This window comes from Boleophthalmus pectinirostris, unplaced genomic scaffold (assembly GCF_026225935.1).
Source record: "Boleophthalmus pectinirostris isolate CB_2022bp ecotype Guang Dong unplaced genomic scaffold, ASM2622593v1 HiC_scaffold_5, whole genome shotgun sequence".
Lineage (NCBI taxonomy): Eukaryota > Metazoa > Chordata > Actinopteri > Gobiiformes > Gobiidae > Boleophthalmus > Boleophthalmus pectinirostris.
Window position 1 is genome coordinate 26,958,231 of NW_026571404.1, and position 15,677 is coordinate 26,973,907.

The following is a 15,677-nucleotide window of genomic DNA, read 5'->3' on the forward strand; positions in this document are numbered from 1 at the left end:
GTGCATACAAAGATAAGGAATTTCTGCCAATTCAAAATTTTCACAAGTTTATTTCTAGAAATCCCACATAATCAAGAACAGACACTTACTTAATGTAAGTACTAGTACAAAACTATAATCACAGTATCAGAACACTGCTGTCATACATAATATACAAACCACTTATATTTAGTGATATTTATAAATACTGACGAGGTTACAAGTTCTCATCCTTCACATTTTAAGAATATAACTGTGGTCTAGTACATGTAAGAATAGTGCTATAAATCCTATTTTAGAGGGCAGGATTAGTAACCTTGCCCAGCATCAATATAGCATCAGACTCTATCTCGATGACTGAGAAGAAGAAAGGCCGGTTAATGGACAGTTTTAGAGGGATGCCACCTTCCTGGGTCTTGGCTTGAACTTCAGCTCCTTCTTCTGACATCGCAAACGTCACCTTGATGATTGCCTGACACACATAATAAGTAAATTACATTCACAATTCCAATTACATTCTTGTACACACATGCATGACATGCTCCTTACCTTATCAACGGTGAAGTGTTTGGTGCTGCTGAGTTGGTTGAACTCTGCCTCAGCACCAAAGAGTCTGGGCTCAATCTCTGAACTCATGGTGGTCAGAAGCTCACGCAAATTACTCACAGCAGACATGGAGAACTTTGGCAGTGACAACTCTAGAAGACTGAATGGGAAAGAAAACGTAAAAGTCTGTTATAGTTACATACACTAATAAAGTTGTAAAAGGTAAGGTGGACTGTTTTATGTTGAATATCAAAAATGTAATTACAAGGTGTAGAATTTGCTCACCCTTCTTGCAGGTTTTCTTTCCAGAAAGATATAACAGTAAGCAACTTGGGCTCGATTTCTCTCAGACTAGTGCCTTCATGGGGCAGTACCAGTAACATGTAGGATCGCTTACTCAGAGACAGTTTGACCACTGTGCAGCGCCGAACCTGAAGGGTGCTTTATGTGAGTTAAGATTTCAAAGTCTTACTTTGATAGTTGTTGAACTTTTACCTTATCATTTAGGTAGTGGTAGGGACCGGTGTGTGTCATCAGCGGAACCATGACAGTGGTTGTCTCGTCCACATAAAACTCTTGCTGTGAGTTTTTTTCAGGCTGAAAGACTGTTTTCCAGTTACCTGGAAAGAATTTTTCAAAAATGCATTTAAAGGATGTGTTGAATTTACCCATTTAGAATAAGAAGTGTTTTTTTTTTTTTTTTACTGCAAATTTTAAATAATCAGTAACAGACAGATTCAACATTAAGGTTCTGAGCCTGACTAGCCAGCCTGATGGTGGCTAATCAAGTCTTTGAATGTTTCAGTGTAAATGATCATGGACCACAGGTCTTTAGTGTGTTTTAATATGTAACCCTTGATGAAAAAAGTTCATGCAATTTAAAGTAGCCTCTAAATGATACATTTAAAATCTCTTGACTTACCTTGGAAATTGAAGAAGCTGAGAAACAGCAGATTGCTGCTTGTGTTTACTTCAGTGAAGATGCTTTTTATTTTGCCCCCTGATGTCTTTTCTATAAAGCTATTGATTTGCTGCTCTGCCTCCTGTGTGTTGGAGAAGTCCAGACTCCGGATGAAAGAGGAGTCGGAGAAGTCCTGTGTCCCGTGGACAAAGTTTGTGGACAGCTGCGTGTGCGTCGGAGTAAACGCCCACACCTGTGTGCTGATCTCGTCCTTTGGCCCATCGTCCACCAGAGATTTGATGCTCTGCAGAGTCCTCAACACTTTGTGTCCATCCACAAAAGACACACAGTCCTCACGGTCAGTGCCACTGATCAGCCCCAGGAAGTTCTGAGAGACAAAAGAACCAATAGGGTTTGCTACATAGTATAATATATAATACATTATTATTACTACTAAATATCTAGGATACATAAATGTGCTTTTACCACAGCTACTGCAGTAACGTTTGTACTGAAGTAGAGTGCAGTCCTTAGTACCTTACTAAAGTTATTTGTTTTTCAAAACAATACAAAAACAATAGCATGTTTCAGAAAATAAAATATAGAATATTGATCTTTCTGTTAGTCAGATCAACTATTAATCATTCAATTTAGTAACACTAACAAAGCACACTAAAGACCTGGTATGCGCTGGCTGTTTTCTTGGATGCTCCAAGATAAAATGTGACTAGGGAGCCGAAAGCGTTGACTGGAGATAAGAGCGTGTTGCTGCTCTGTTGTCTGGCACTAAGCGCCATGTACATCCTCAGGCCCAGAGGGTTCAGCTGCTGTGCTAAAACAGTCGTCCTCTCTCTGATGTTCTGTCTCTGAGTGTCCACTCGGGACATGTCCCTTGTGTCCAGGGTCAGGATGTTCAGATCAAGGGGCGCCACGGTGATGGTCTCAAAGGGCTTGGGTTGGGTTGACAGAGTCTCACAGCTGACATTTTCAAGAGCAAACAGTGAGAAAGGATGAACGTAGACTCGGTTTGCTCTGCTCCCAGCAAAGATACAAGAGCAGAGGAGGATGAGGGTATATCTCTTCATTTTAACAATTGTGAGCTTCTGTGGAGAGGAAAAAGAGCTTTTAAAGAAGCAGTTTGTGATGTGTTTTCTACTGGTGCAATCTAAATAGTGTGTCGTTGATAAATTGACTTGTCTTTGTGCAGCTTTCATTTTGCAGGTCAGTGAATGTGAGCAGGCAGTAGCCTTAGCAACAGAGGTCACAGAGCTAATGAGAAGTATGTGAAGGCATCTGCTGGACTGGTGGGATTACTTTTCATTGAAGTTAGTCCCCTATGGACTAAATCTAATAAGGTAGTCTAAGTAAAAATCAAAGAAATATTATTTTGACTTTAACATTCTTGCAATCAATCAACAAAGAGCTGTCCTGATGACATTGTTACGTAAAATAATTTATCTTGTGAGTTGAACGAACAGTGGTGGACTACTGGACTTTTGGAAGACATGAGCAAACATGTGATTTTCCTGCATTTTGGCAGGAGCACAGGACATGGCCTTGGTGCCTGATCAATAAAACACGTATGCATTTGAACAATTGTACTATAACCATACTTCTAAATATATTAGACTCTTAAGTCTCATTGGTAACTTTGTTATCATTCCAGTGATAGTAGAAATGGTACAAATTTAAAATAGATAAAACATAAAATTCAATACGTATTTTCAGTGCTTATAGTACAGAATACAGAATACATGAATGTACCCAACTTAAAAAGTAAAGATGGATATCCAAATGGTCTAATATATCTTATCTCACAGGTCGACTATTTTACATATTTAAAATCAAAGTTTGCTCTTACCTTGTGATGCTGGCTAATTCCTCAGTGCTGAATGAGCAATGACTGGCCTGAACTCACTTTTAAAGCTCTCCTTTGCTGTTACTTATTAACCTAAAATCTGGTTTGGGGCTGGTGCTGTCATAGGGTGCTTTGTACTCCCCAACTTCCAATCAATGCATCTGGGTGAAAGCTTAAAGAGAGAACACTCAATAGCTGTTCCCTTGTTGACGTGAAGGCCGTGGTGGTGGTGGTGACCCAATGGCTCCTTGAAAAATGTGTGGGAGAGGAGTGACTCATGCCAGCTGATTGATTGTGTGTGTTCTTTGAAATTTTGCTCAATCTTAGTAGGAAATTTACTTGACCAGGTCAATTTGCATCAAACATAAGATTGTAGCCTGTATATAGTATTATTCCAAAAGTGAAAAAATAACATAACTAAGGTGTAGGGTGGTCAAAAATAAAATACACAGATACAGTTGGTTAAAATAATATTACTCAAAAAGTACCAGTTAAAGTATCTGACAGAGTAACATTTGTATAATGTTTCTAGATTTCTGTATATAGCTCACCAGTAGAAAATATCAGGTTCAACATTTATGGATTTACCTTTTTAGATATTTCATAAGTAAATGCAATGTTGTGAATGAAGAAATTTGGCTCTTGCAAAACCTTGTTTAGGTTTGATCTTTACTCAGTGTTATAGTACGCTGATTTTAATACCTGAAAAAGCATGACATGTTTTCTTTTTCTGAGAAGTTATAGGCAACATTAACCTCCCTGTGAGTTACTTCAATGTAACTTGTTCTATGCTGTCCATCAAGTTAGATCCTGTGGTGACCCCAAACAGGAAAAAAACTAAGAAAACACGATGCCAGGAACAAGTATATGTATTTAGCTTTGTCACTCACCTTGACACATGACTGTACGCTGGGCAATAAGGACATCCTGCTTGTTCTGAGACCAGAGCAAACAAGTCAGATGTGTCCCACAGTCTACATTTATTTACATAGTTTTGTTTACTTAAACATAATCAAACTGTGCTTTTTTGCACCTAACCCCACACAGATCTTCTCAGCTTTATGGCCACTATAACCACAAGTATGTGGCAGTGCCAGTGCAGAATTCTGATAAATGAAGTGGCGTATGATGCGAAGGTCATCCAGTGTAAACTTATGTCACAGTGAACATTAAAGTTTCACTGTGTAACACTCTAAGGTGGAGGGTTCGCTACTTGTTTGTCTCCATAGAGATGCTATTGATTTGCATGGAATGTTCCACAGTAGGGCATTAAACATCCTTGCATTTCTTCAATTACAGATGTTTTATAGCTGAACAATACCTTAAAAAGCACAGATTTTTACTATGTGCTTCTTCATAGATCTGACCATTAACCTGTTTCCATTTTGATTACCAAGTTTGTTTGTTTTTTTCCATACTATGGAATAATCCAGGGAAAACAGTAACATCCTCATAGAGACAGGCAGGTGACGGCCTCTCCACCAAAAAAGTTACACAATGCACCTTTAAGGAATCTGTTAAAATTATATAAATTGCGGCTATAGAATGTGATTATATTATATTATGAGTTCTAATTTAACTATAAATAAAAGCAATCATACTTTATTATTAATGAATTTGGTTGTTTAAATATAAAATATATATTAATTATATCAAATATTGAATATTCATTAAAAGAAACTGGGGACATTCATGTTTGAATGAAAAATAAATTGGTCACAGAGTATTTGTTTGAAGATTTAATGTATGCTTATTTATATATTATTAGACAGGCATGGGGTCCATGTCCATAAACATGAATTAATCTAAAGTTGTAAACAAGCCAAATTACAGCAGAGTAATCCATCAATTTTATATAATCTCACCTAAACCATTCCACACCTTTCTCTGCAAACAGTTTTAGCACCACCAAATGTGTGTTTCTCACGGCCATCTTCTTTTATTTAACTTATATGGTTTTCTTAATTATGCTGTAAAGGTGTGAACGGAACAGTATATAAACCGTCTCATTTTGCAATGGTGACAAGTTGAGGAGAAAGAGGCTCCATCATGTTGACTCTCGTGCTGCTCTGTGCTGTGATAACCTTCTGCAGGGTACAAGGTAAGATACTGTATCTGTTGCTTTAATTATTTCTAGTTTTAGGGTACAATTGTGATCCACCTAATGACATGTTTTGATTTTTTTTTTTATATATATTTCCAGGCTGGGGAACAACAGGTAAAACAATGTCACTTTTTCTTGTATTCATATTTTGATCTTGGTCTAATTACTACTGTAGACAAAAATCCGGGCTGGGCCTGGTTAGTACCTGGATGAGAGACTGCTGGGAAAATCAGGTGCCACAGTGGGACACCAGTGGCAAAAAACTGTTGTTGTGTCCTTAGGCAAGACACTTCCAGATTGCCTAGTATGAAAGTGGTGTGAGTGTGAGTGTTGGCGGTGGTTGGAGGGACCGATGGTGCAGATTGGCAGCCTCGCTTCTGTCAGTTTGCCCCAGGGCAGCTGTGGCAGATTATTATGAATAATTCACCAAAGTTTAAAGAGACTTTGAGTGTCTGGAAAAGTGTTATATAAGACTAATGCTTTATTAGACAGATTAATATTCATTGCATCAAACTTTTTTGGCACCCTCTCCCTCAGAGCAGCCTTCATGTCGTTACAACTGTGGCTACAACCTGGGAACCTGCTCCTGCACGAGCTCCTGCACATACTATGGCAGTTGTTGCTCTGACTATCAATGTAAGTGTGTCAAACTGAGAAGTGCTGTGTTTATCATATGTATATGAAGACAAATATGGAACAGACAGTATAACCATTCTTTATTTATGTAGCTTACTGTGAAAGAACAACTGAACCTCCCACTGAAGGTATTCAACTTTATTAAGGAAAAGCAATGTTGTAGTAAAAAAAAAATTGACCTAATGTGAATATAACTTTCTGTGGTTCTTTTTCCCTCAACAGTGTCCACACAAGGTATAAAGCAAGAAAAACATAATATAATAAAGATATTTCATATTCATACTTAAAAATGAGGTTACTTTATGTGGCGTGTCTCAGGTCGTTCATGTCGTTATAACTGTGGAGTACACTTGGGAAGTTGCTCCTGCAGCTACTCTTGTCAATACTATGGCAACTGTTGCTATGACTACTACTGTAAGTGTGGTCTATTGGCCCTGTTGATATCACTGTAAGAAAAAGGACATTAAATTAATAAATGTTATATTTTCCTTAGCTTACTGCGGAACGCAAACAACGACAACTACAGCTACAACTACATCAACGCGTATAACTCATTCAGGTATGACCTAAACCTTAACTTAATTTTACCTGTGTGGAAATGAATGTCAGTGGCCCTTCAGTCAGGCCACTGAACTTCAGCCTTATTCCTGTCTTTACAACTGTGTGGGTATCACCTGCCAAGTTGCTCCTGCAGCAGCTCTTGTCAATACTATGGAGGCTGTTGCCCCAACTTCTACTGTAAGCCACTACTATAGCAAATGCATTGTTTTTAAAAAGGTCCACTTTAACCTTATAACAGTTTTACCGTATATACATATCATTTAGCTTACTGTTAGAGTACAACCACCACCATCTAAGCCACAGATACAGAATACTCTAAAAATATACAAAAAATCACAAAATGGCCTCACAACATTCCTGACATTTTTATGTTTCTCAGAACACCGTTCATGTCGCTACAACTGTGGACACTACATGGGGAGCTGCTCCTGCAGCAGCTCTTGTCAATACTATGGCAACTGTTGTAATGATTACTATGGTAAGTCCATGACAACCTTTAATATCTTTTTTATTTATAAATGCTGGTATAAAGTATTATTGTTTTTTTCCTCATACAATAGATTACTGCTCACATACTACAATGAGACCTTCACCTACAGGTAAAATTTTAAATGAGTTTAAATAGGCTATGTTAAGGAAATAGTGATTCACTTTACTAACCTATAGCTCCTCCTTAAAGAGGTTAAACTATTCCATTAGTGTAAACTTTACACATCCCACTGTGACTTTCCATTGTCCTTCTTTTAGAAACTCTTCCTTCATGTCGCTACAACTGTGGCTCTTATTTTGGAAGCTGCTCTTGCTCTAGCTCTTGTCGATACTATGGAAACTGTTGCCCTGACTTCTACTGTAAGCCGCAACTAACAACAGTTTTATTAAAATAATAAAACAGTCCTTTTTAACTTTATAATTTAACTGAATTGCACATCCTTATCATTTAGCTTACTGTGACAGTGGAACTACACCTCCACCCCCCAGCCAAACCACAGGTACAGAATATACTTAGAATATATTAATAATGTCAAAAAGGCACCACAACATTCCTGATATTCTTCTTTGTGTTTCTCAGAACAACCTTCATGCCGCTACAACTGTGGGCACCACATGGGGAGCTGCTCCTGCAGCAGCTCTTGTGAATACTATGGCAACTGTTGCCACGATTACTACTGTGAGTGTGTCACAAGAAAATGTTTATTAAGATGGAGGATTTTTTTTCAGATGTATGAATTCTTCACAAATGACAAAACAAACAAATGCATGTAATAATTCTTCTCTGTTATTCAGCTTTCTGCTATAACCATACCACCAGCAGCCCAGGTATTAAATTAGCCTGTTAAACAAATACATTTACATCTTTAGAGTGTATTGATTCTAGATGCTCTTTACTACTAGGAGCAAGCTGTGGAGGCTCTCTGTTTGGCTCAGGCTCCTTCTCCAGCCCTAATTACCCTTACCACTATCCAGACAACTCCAACTGTGTCTGGCAGATCAGGGCATCATCTGACCAGAACATCTATCTCACATTCACATACCTGGAGTAAGTTCTCCAGTCACTTCAAACTGAACAACCATATATTACTTTATCCTCTGTGACTTTTTCATATCTCAACAGACTGGAAAACTGCTGTGGTTGTGACTATATTAATGTCTACGATGGACCATCTGTAGGGTCTAAGCTCTTGGGAAAAGTTTGTAATAGTAACAGTAACAGTAGCCAGAGTTCTTTCCACTCCTCCTCCAACTATTTGACTGTGCACTTCCGCACTGACAGCTCGGTGGTAGGACATGGATTTAATGCAGAGTTTACAAGCTCCCTATCATCTGGCCTAGGTACCAATGAAAACAATTAAATAAGACTGTTTCAAGGTGCATTGTGTAACTTTTCTGGTAGAGGGCCCGTCACTTGCTTGTTTCTATGGCTCACTGCTCTGCTTCAAATGTTCCACATTAAACAGCTCTTTCTTTTACATTTATTCAATTAAAGGTGGTTTTATAGCTCAAAAATGCCTAGAAAAACTAGCTTTCTGACTGTAAGCGGAGATGCCTGTACAAAGATCTGGCTTGTTACTTGGCCTACATGAAGATAGACAGGTTTAATACCATACTGTGAAACATTCCAGAAAATAATAACATCTCCATGGAGTAACACCTCCACCAGCAAAGTTACACAATACATCTTTAAATGTATCCAGTATTACAATATGATGGTTCTTCTACAGGTCGAGTGGACTGCTCCTCAGACAACATGAACATTGTGATTTCCAGGAGCTACCTTAACTCAGTTGGTGTCGATGGCTACAATCTGTTTTTAAACGACCAGTACTGCAGACCTGAAATCTCCTATTACAATGTGGTCTTCAAATTTCCCATTAACACATGTGGTACTGTCCGGCAGGTAATACACTCAATTGATATTTTAATATTCATGGTTTAATTCTTGTTGGTAATTAATAATAGGAGACATCTCATCATTCTAGTTTAATTTTTTTTTATTATTATTTTAAGCTGGAGAACAGATAATACTAATATGATGTAATTGGCTGTTTAACTGTCAGATTGCAGATTTGTTGACTTGATTTAATAAAATAAGCGCAGAAATCTGTAATTTCTGTGCTTTTCCACATGAAACAAAAATGGGCACAAGTCACATAAATAAACAAAAGCAGTTTTTTTCACAATAACTTCTAAAAGTGGTGTCATTATCTAACCTCAAAAAAAAACACAAAAAAAAAACACAAATTTTGAGCCAGTAAGGTTAAACATTTGGAGAAGATTTTTTTTTTCCCATTCAAAAGATATAATATTTTAAATTGATGATCACTATAGCGATGGCCCTAGTTTCACATCATTCTGAAACCCACATATAAGTCCTAACTCTCCATCTGTAATTCAAAGGTGCATTGTGTAACTTTTCTATTGCAGGGTTTGTCAACTGCTTTTCTTCTTGGAGATGTTATTGCTTTGTCTGGAATGTTTTACAGTGCAGTATTAAACCTTTCAGTCATTATGAAGGCCAAACCAGACCAAGTTACAGGTCTGTGGAGAGGGAAACCCAGTCACAGATTGTCAAACTGGGTGTCTTTCTAGGTATTTTGAGCTATAAAACCACCTGTAATTAATAAATCAAGAATACACTGAAAACAGAGCATGTCATACTGTAGAAGATTCCAGGGAGAGCAATGACATATCTATTGAAACAAGCACCTGACAGACCCCCAAACGAAAAGTTAATCAAACTCTAAAATGGGAATGCAACTACTGGACTTTTTTTTTTTCAGTTTGACCATGGCCAAATCGTGTACACCAATGCCCTCCGTGCCTTTTCCTCTGACTATGGGGAGATCACTCGTCAGTCTCTGTTCAGACTGAATGTGAGCTGCCGAATGGAGCAGGACTCTGTTTCTCAGATCATTTATGAAGTCAAACACAATGACAATGTTAGCATCTCTGGGTCTGGTAGATTCAATACATCAATGGCCTTCTACACATCTAGCAACTTCTACTACCAGGTACAAATTAGAAGGGATATATAATAGTAGCCTTTTCGATCCAAAATACTAACTAATTGCTATTCTGTTAGGTTACCCAAGTGCCATATGAGGTGAAGCTCAACCAATATCTGTATGTCCAAGTGAGCATGAGGCGTGGAGACAGCTCCTTGGTAGTGTTTCTGGATACTTGTGTGGCCTCTCCCTCACCCCATGATTTCCACAACAGATCCTATGACTTGATTCGCAATGGGTAAGGAAATAAGAAATATTGCTATTAATTCAATTCATATGGATGGTGGCAAAAATAAATAAATAAATGGAAGATTATTGCAGTAGGGTGTGAATAATTGTTGATTGTAGTGCTTCAGGCTTACAAACCATTTTTATAATTGTAAATGCAGAATAGCCTAAATAAGTAACATAATATAACTCATAATGTTAATTAAAACAGTATAATTAAGTTTGAAAAAGTATTGAAATTACATAGTGCGATGTTAATGGTAGTTAGAGTATGTATTATATAAAATTTTAAATAGGCTAATAGACACAAACTAAACAAACTCTTGATCTATAGATGCCGAGTTGACTCCACCTTCTACTCATACTCCTCTGGCACCAGGCCCTATGCACAATTCAGATTTAGTGCCTTCCAGTTCCTGCGTGCCACTGACCACGTGTACCTTCAGTGTACAGTGTTCATCTGTCCAGCCTCTGACTACAACTCCCGCTGTCGCCGAGGCTGCAACCGAAGAGTGGCCCGAGAGGTGGGCTCTGAGCATGACACTGAAACAGTGGTGCTGGGGCCCATTCAGCTTCAAAGTAAGCATGTTTTATATGCATTTATGTTCTTAATACTGAAATTAATTTAAAGTTTCAACTTACTTGGGTTACTGTTTCAGAGTCAAAGAAATTGGCAAAGGCGACTCAGCAGAGGACCAAGGGTTAACTTGAGACTCAGAAGCACAAACCAGTTCAATCATTTACATTAATCATCACTACTCCTAAAATATAATTTATACCTGATTAAAAGCATTATGAAAAGACAAAATGTGTGATACTTCATTTCATTAGTTGGACTAAAATTTAACTTTTTTTTTTATTCAATATTCCAGATTCAGGAGTTCATAGAGCATACATTACATACATTAACTTTGTTGTTAATGTTCCAGTTTGTCTAGATGCAATGGTGTTATCAACATTCTTTTTTAAATTTGTGTAATCCCTCTATTATGTTGTGAATGCATAAAAAAAAACAACAACAACTGCAACAATGGATTAAAAACACTTTACTTATAAATTAGGTTTGTCAGTCCCACAATAAAATGATTTTTATTCCCAGAGGGATGAAGCATAGCCAAAAGGCATCCACATTCAGTTTTATCTAGTCGACTACAACACAATTTGCAAACCAAGTAAGGCAGTCTGTATGGGATGTCCCCTATCATTGGTAGGCATTGACGAGTATCTGGTCCTTTTAGTATAGGGATTCTTAACCTTCTGACTGCTGGGGCCCAACTTTTCCAGTACAAAATAACCTGGGAACTAGGGGTGACAAATAGTCTAAAAATGTATCACAATTTTCATAGTCTGACTCTGATCACAATTTAATTGTCACTCACCAATCAAAATATCACCAAAATTGCAATGTTACTGGGATCAGATCACAAAGTTTTAATTGCCATACTGCTCAGTCCTACTGTGGACCACTCACATGACTTTATAGTTACATTACACACACAGCCCTGCCATGGGCCCCTATGGTTAAGAATCAGTGCTTTAGTATGTTGTTAAATGCACACAACAGTTTTAAAGACACTCTGTGAATTAGAAATCTCACTGCAACATGTTTTGACACATAACAACAATCAAAACAATACAATACTGAGTAAATATTCAGAAAAGTCCTGGGCTCCACAAGTTTTGATGGGAGTGATAATGACAAAGGATAAAATGTGGCATCCCTGACGCTACGTGGCAATTCTGAAGGTGAAACGCAATACATGATGATTCTGTCCTAGCTACTGGATACTAAATAATGACATACAATGTCATATCGGTAAAAGAGGTAATGCAACATAATGATATCTGAAATAAAAATAGTCCTCTGAAAGTAAGGAAATATGTTGTGACAGTAGTTCAAAGTAAGCAGCATCATAGCACAAAATATTGGCAAAAAACTATAGGACAGATAATTGCCATCCCAAAATAACCTTATCAAAATTTTAAAAAAAGTTATATTAACTATTAACAAACGATGTTCTATTCAGGCACTGTAACAAAAACTTTTTTTTTTTTCAGCCATGTAGGTGAAGACTATAGAGTATCTTCTCAACTTCAACCACAGCTCAATTAAAAATCTAATTAGAACAGGCTCTCTCAATCTTCATTCATTTCAGGTATTATATGACTACTATTCTAATGATGTTTACAATTAATTTGGGTATGAATTATGGAATGCAGCCCAGTTTTTTTTCTACTGCAGAAAGATAAGAGGAATGCTTTCCAATGATTAATAAAAAGGTCTTAAACACCCCAAAGTAATTTCTCAACTCAGAACACTGTTCCTTCTTAAAAAGGTGCATTACAAAGAATTTAGAAGATTAAAACCTATCTCAGTTTTCACTTTACACTATAACTAGGTTAGAGACTAAAATGTGTAAATGTGAGAAAGTTAATCATGATACATTTAAATGTAAGTTTAAATCTATAATTCTCTGCTAACAGAGCTAACATGTTGCACCTTTAATGAAACACTTCAATGGTGATTGTTAAATACACAAAAGAAAACAAGAAAGTTTTCCTGTGAAAGCACAACGTGAAAAAGCTAAGCTACATTGAGGCCGAGTATAGGACCAATAAATAAAAAGACTATAAAATTGAATAAACAACTGAGGAGTCTGAAATGTTTCTACTGCTTGTGCTGCCCTCGGGCAAAGTGGCAGGCAAAGTCGTACTTGCTCTTGCACTTATAGCCACAGATGTTACACTGGAAAGGGTTCTCGTAGCCATGACAGCCCATGTGGATGGTGTAAAGGATGTTATCAGGAAAGTAGATGTCACAGTGCTGGCAGTGATGCAATGCATGGGGGTCCTGCAGGGGAGCAGACAAACCAGGAGCTGGAGTGCTGGGTTGGCTGTTGGAGATGCTTGGAGTACTGTTGTGCCCGCTGTGCTCACTACAAGGCACTCCACCTGGACTGCAGTTGCTGTGAGGAGGGGCGCGGGGCTCTGGAGTGATTGGAGAAGAGGAGGAGGCATGTGCCATGCTTGCACTGACCGCCACAGGAGCTGTAGCAGGATGAGGCTGCTGGATGAGGAAAGGTTTCTCATCCACAACAGATTCTGCTCCTGGAGACATGGGCCCCTGTGTCTGCACCTGGGCCTCTGAAGGGAGGCTGGCCAGTTGGCCTGCCAAAGTTGACAACTGGTTCAGTGGATTTTCCATGACCATATCATGGTGATGGTGATTCTGGTTCACAGACAGCCCTTCTTCACCTGGACGACTCTGGTTATCATATGCCTCCTGCCGTAGATGTGGCAGCTCATGTGAATAGTCACTAACATTGTCAGCTTTATGTACAACCATCGAGGGAGGGCTGAAGTTGATAAGCAGTCGACGACCGTAGCCAAGTGAACTAGCTTTCTTTTGTAGAACACTCAGCATCTTCTTGTGAGAAAGTGAGCGGGCTCCTTTCATTGGCAGAAGTTTGTGTCGTCTGCGTCGATGATGAGACAAGTTACTGCGGTCACTACAGCGGAAGGAGCAGAGCTCACACTTGTAGGGCTTCTCTCCTGTGTGGGACCTCATGTGGGCTTCTAAATGTCGCTCATACGCTGAGGCAAAGGGGCACAAGTGGCAACGGTGAGGCTTCTCTCCTGTTTAAACAAAACTAAGGTTCAGACTCATATACATAGTTATTGCTCTAGCAAAACCTTTCAGTAAACACACCTGTATGGATTCGGATGTGCTCAATTAGACGTGCAGTGCCTCTTGTGGCGTAGTTACAGTAGCGGCACTTCAGTTTGCCATCGTAGGTCCTCTCAAAACCATCAACCAAGATCCCTGAGCTGTCCTCTAATGACATTTCCACAGAGGCATGTTCTAAGCCATTCTGGGTGCAGTCTGAAGAGAATAACAAACACTTCATAAATAATTTGAAAACTTCTGGTAACTAAGCTACTCTAATGATTTTCACATTAATTGACATGCTCTGCTGCCAAATAGACTTAAGAAATAATAAAACAAAAATTTACCAGCAGGTAGTTCTTCTTCCTCTTTAACGCCACTCACGGAGCCTGAGATCATGTTGACGTGTTGAGTCTGTTGGCTGAGGTACTCTTGGAAATCTCTCACGAAGTCCAGAGTGTCTGGCTTTTCCTCCCCCATGGATGCAGACTGGTGCAAACTAAAACGAGTGACATTCCTTAAAGCTAGGGCTGGTTCGATACATTTTATAAACACACAACATAAATAAAAAAGAAGCCGCAAAAACTGTAATGGTATAAAGTTATACAGAATCATCAGGTGCTGGCAAGCCATATTTGTACTCACCTCTTTAAATGTTGAACAGGTAAAACTTGCGGTGCTGTATGTTTATATGTTGTACAGGCACATTGATGATAATCCACAATATTAGAGAAACAGGAAAACAACGCAATAAAATGTCTTTTGACTGGCTCAGTCTTACGCACCTCTTGTCTTTGACATTTTGTTACTAACGCTATCGAAGCTAAGCTAGAGCTAATGCTAGCTTACGTGGACAAAGCATCTTTAAAATCTATACATAGCACTGGGAAGCCAAGGCAATATTATACCATTTACCATCAAACAAACGAAAAAAAAAAGAAATTCCCTTGACGTTTTAAAACAATTAATCAAAAGAAAAAAAACCCAAATCCTGTTTTATTTAGGGTTAAAGTTCGCCTGGTTGCATCGGCACAAACGGTCCCCCTCTTACTTTGGTTCCTACTACGAACAAGTTCCTATATCAAAAGTCTCATGAAAATATCAAACATATAATACTAACAGACTTGGATAATAATAATAATAATAATAATAATAATAATAATAATAATAATAATAATAATAATAATAATAATAATAATAATAATAATAATAGTTGTTGTTGTTGTTGTTGTTGTTGTATTCACCTGATAATGCATCTTTCTGTCTCAGACACACTTTACCTCTCCCATTCCTCTTAATGGTCAGTCTCCATTATGCTCTAAGTGACATATTGTGACAGGGACAATTGGAGCACAAAGAAAAATTATCCTACCTTGTAGTACTGTGTAGTCTTACTGTAGCCATGGTTTACTGTTTTTGTTTTTCACAATTGCTACTGCAGTGCAAACTATGTTGATTCATGGAAGTGCACAGCTCCTTTCTCAGCACCTGCAATGTAAATCTTAAATTTTTAACACTTGCTACTAATGATGTTAACTGATAGCTTCTACTAATATCTGTGACAAGCACTCTTGCAATTACATGTAAGTGGCAAATGAGGCACAACAATTGCATTACTTTCAAAAGCGATTGACTCATTCATGTTTTATTATAATCAATAATTTACAAGAAGGCACTTTGTGATATCACATCGC

At 38.1% G+C, this 15,677-nt stretch overlaps 3 protein-coding genes across 3 annotated transcripts; 1 reads left to right on the forward strand and 2 right to left on the reverse strand.

The window, feature by feature from the left end:
- Window positions 1-93: 93 nt before the first annotated feature.
- agt (angiotensinogen) lies at window positions 94-3,520 on the reverse strand. The gene is made up of 7 exons (XM_020921156.2): window positions 3,288-3,520; window positions 2,107-2,529; window positions 1,448-1,814; window positions 1,021-1,145; window positions 811-956; window positions 529-685; window positions 94-451 (listed from the first exon to the last, which is right to left on the reverse strand). The coding sequence occupies exons 2-7, from the start codon at window positions 2,509-2,511 to the stop codon at window positions 275-277; spliced, it is 1,377 nt and encodes a 458-aa protein (XP_020776815.2). The 5' UTR covers window positions 2,512-2,529; window positions 3,288-3,520; the 3' UTR covers window positions 94-274.
- Window positions 3,521-4,973: 1,453 nt separating this feature from the next.
- LOC129411554 (deleted in malignant brain tumors 1 protein-like) lies at window positions 4,974-11,124 on the forward strand. Its single transcript, XM_055162767.1, has 18 exons — window positions 4,974-5,385; window positions 5,488-5,502; window positions 5,926-6,024; window positions 6,117-6,438; window positions 6,518-6,583; window positions 6,965-7,063; window positions 7,146-7,184; window positions 7,333-7,434; window positions 7,527-7,574; window positions 7,655-7,753; window positions 7,870-7,902; window positions 7,978-8,122; window positions 8,198-8,415; window positions 8,805-8,980; window positions 9,864-10,094; window positions 10,166-10,326; window positions 10,651-10,895; window positions 10,976-11,124. Exons 4-18 carry the CDS (start codon window positions 6,327-6,329, stop codon window positions 11,020-11,022), a joined length of 1,821 nt encoding a protein of 606 aa, XP_055018742.1. The 5' UTR covers window positions 4,974-5,385; window positions 5,488-5,502; window positions 5,926-6,024; window positions 6,117-6,326; the 3' UTR covers window positions 11,023-11,124.
- A 223-nt stretch (window positions 11,125-11,347) lies between these two features.
- On the reverse strand, window positions 11,348-15,019 carry ikzf5 (IKAROS family zinc finger 5). Its single transcript, XM_020921431.2, has 4 exons — window positions 14,629-15,019; window positions 14,331-14,482; window positions 14,026-14,199; window positions 11,348-13,952 (listed from the first exon to the last, which is right to left on the reverse strand). Exons 2-4 carry the CDS (start codon window positions 14,461-14,463, stop codon window positions 12,985-12,987), a joined length of 1,275 nt encoding a protein of 424 aa, XP_020777090.1. The 5' UTR covers window positions 14,464-14,482; window positions 14,629-15,019; the 3' UTR covers window positions 11,348-12,984.
- Window positions 15,020-15,677: the final 658 nt, after the last annotated feature.

Excerpts from the sequence above, each read along its gene's own strand:
- agt (XM_020921156.2), bottom strand. The coding sequence starts at position 2,511 with ATGAAGAGATATACCCTCATCCTCCTCTGCTCTTGTATCTTTGCTGGG. Across the intron at positions 1,146-1,447 it reads CAGCTTCTTCAATTTCCAAG|GTAACTGGAAAACAGTCTTT; the intron begins GTAAGTCAAGAG and ends AATTCTTTCCAG. Across the intron at positions 957-1,020 it reads ACCACTACCTAAATGATAAG|GTTCGGCGCTGCACAGTGGT; the intron begins GTAAAAGTTCAA and ends AGCACCCTTCAG.
- LOC129411554 (XM_055162767.1), top strand. The coding sequence starts at position 6,327 with ATGTGGCGTGTCTCAGGTCGTTCATGTCGTTATAACTGTGGAGTACAC. Across the intron at positions 7,185-7,332 it reads AATGAGACCTTCACCTACAG|AAACTCTTCCTTCATGTCGC; the intron begins GTAAAATTTTAA and ends TCCTTCTTTTAG. Across the intron at positions 10,327-10,650 it reads TATGACTTGATTCGCAATGG|ATGCCGAGTTGACTCCACCT; the intron begins GTAAGGAAATAA and ends CTTGATCTATAG.
- ikzf5 (XM_020921431.2), bottom strand. The coding sequence starts at position 14,463 with ATGGGGGAGGAAAAGCCAGACACTCTGGACTTCGTGAGAGATTTCCAA. Across the intron at positions 14,200-14,330 it reads GGAAGAAGAACTACCTGCTG|ACTGCACCCAGAATGGCTTA; the intron begins GTAAATTTTTGT and ends TATTCTCTTCAG. Across the intron at positions 13,953-14,025 it reads GCACATCCGAATCCATACAG|GAGAGAAGCCTCACCGTTGC; the intron begins GTGTGTTTACTG and ends TTGTTTAAACAG.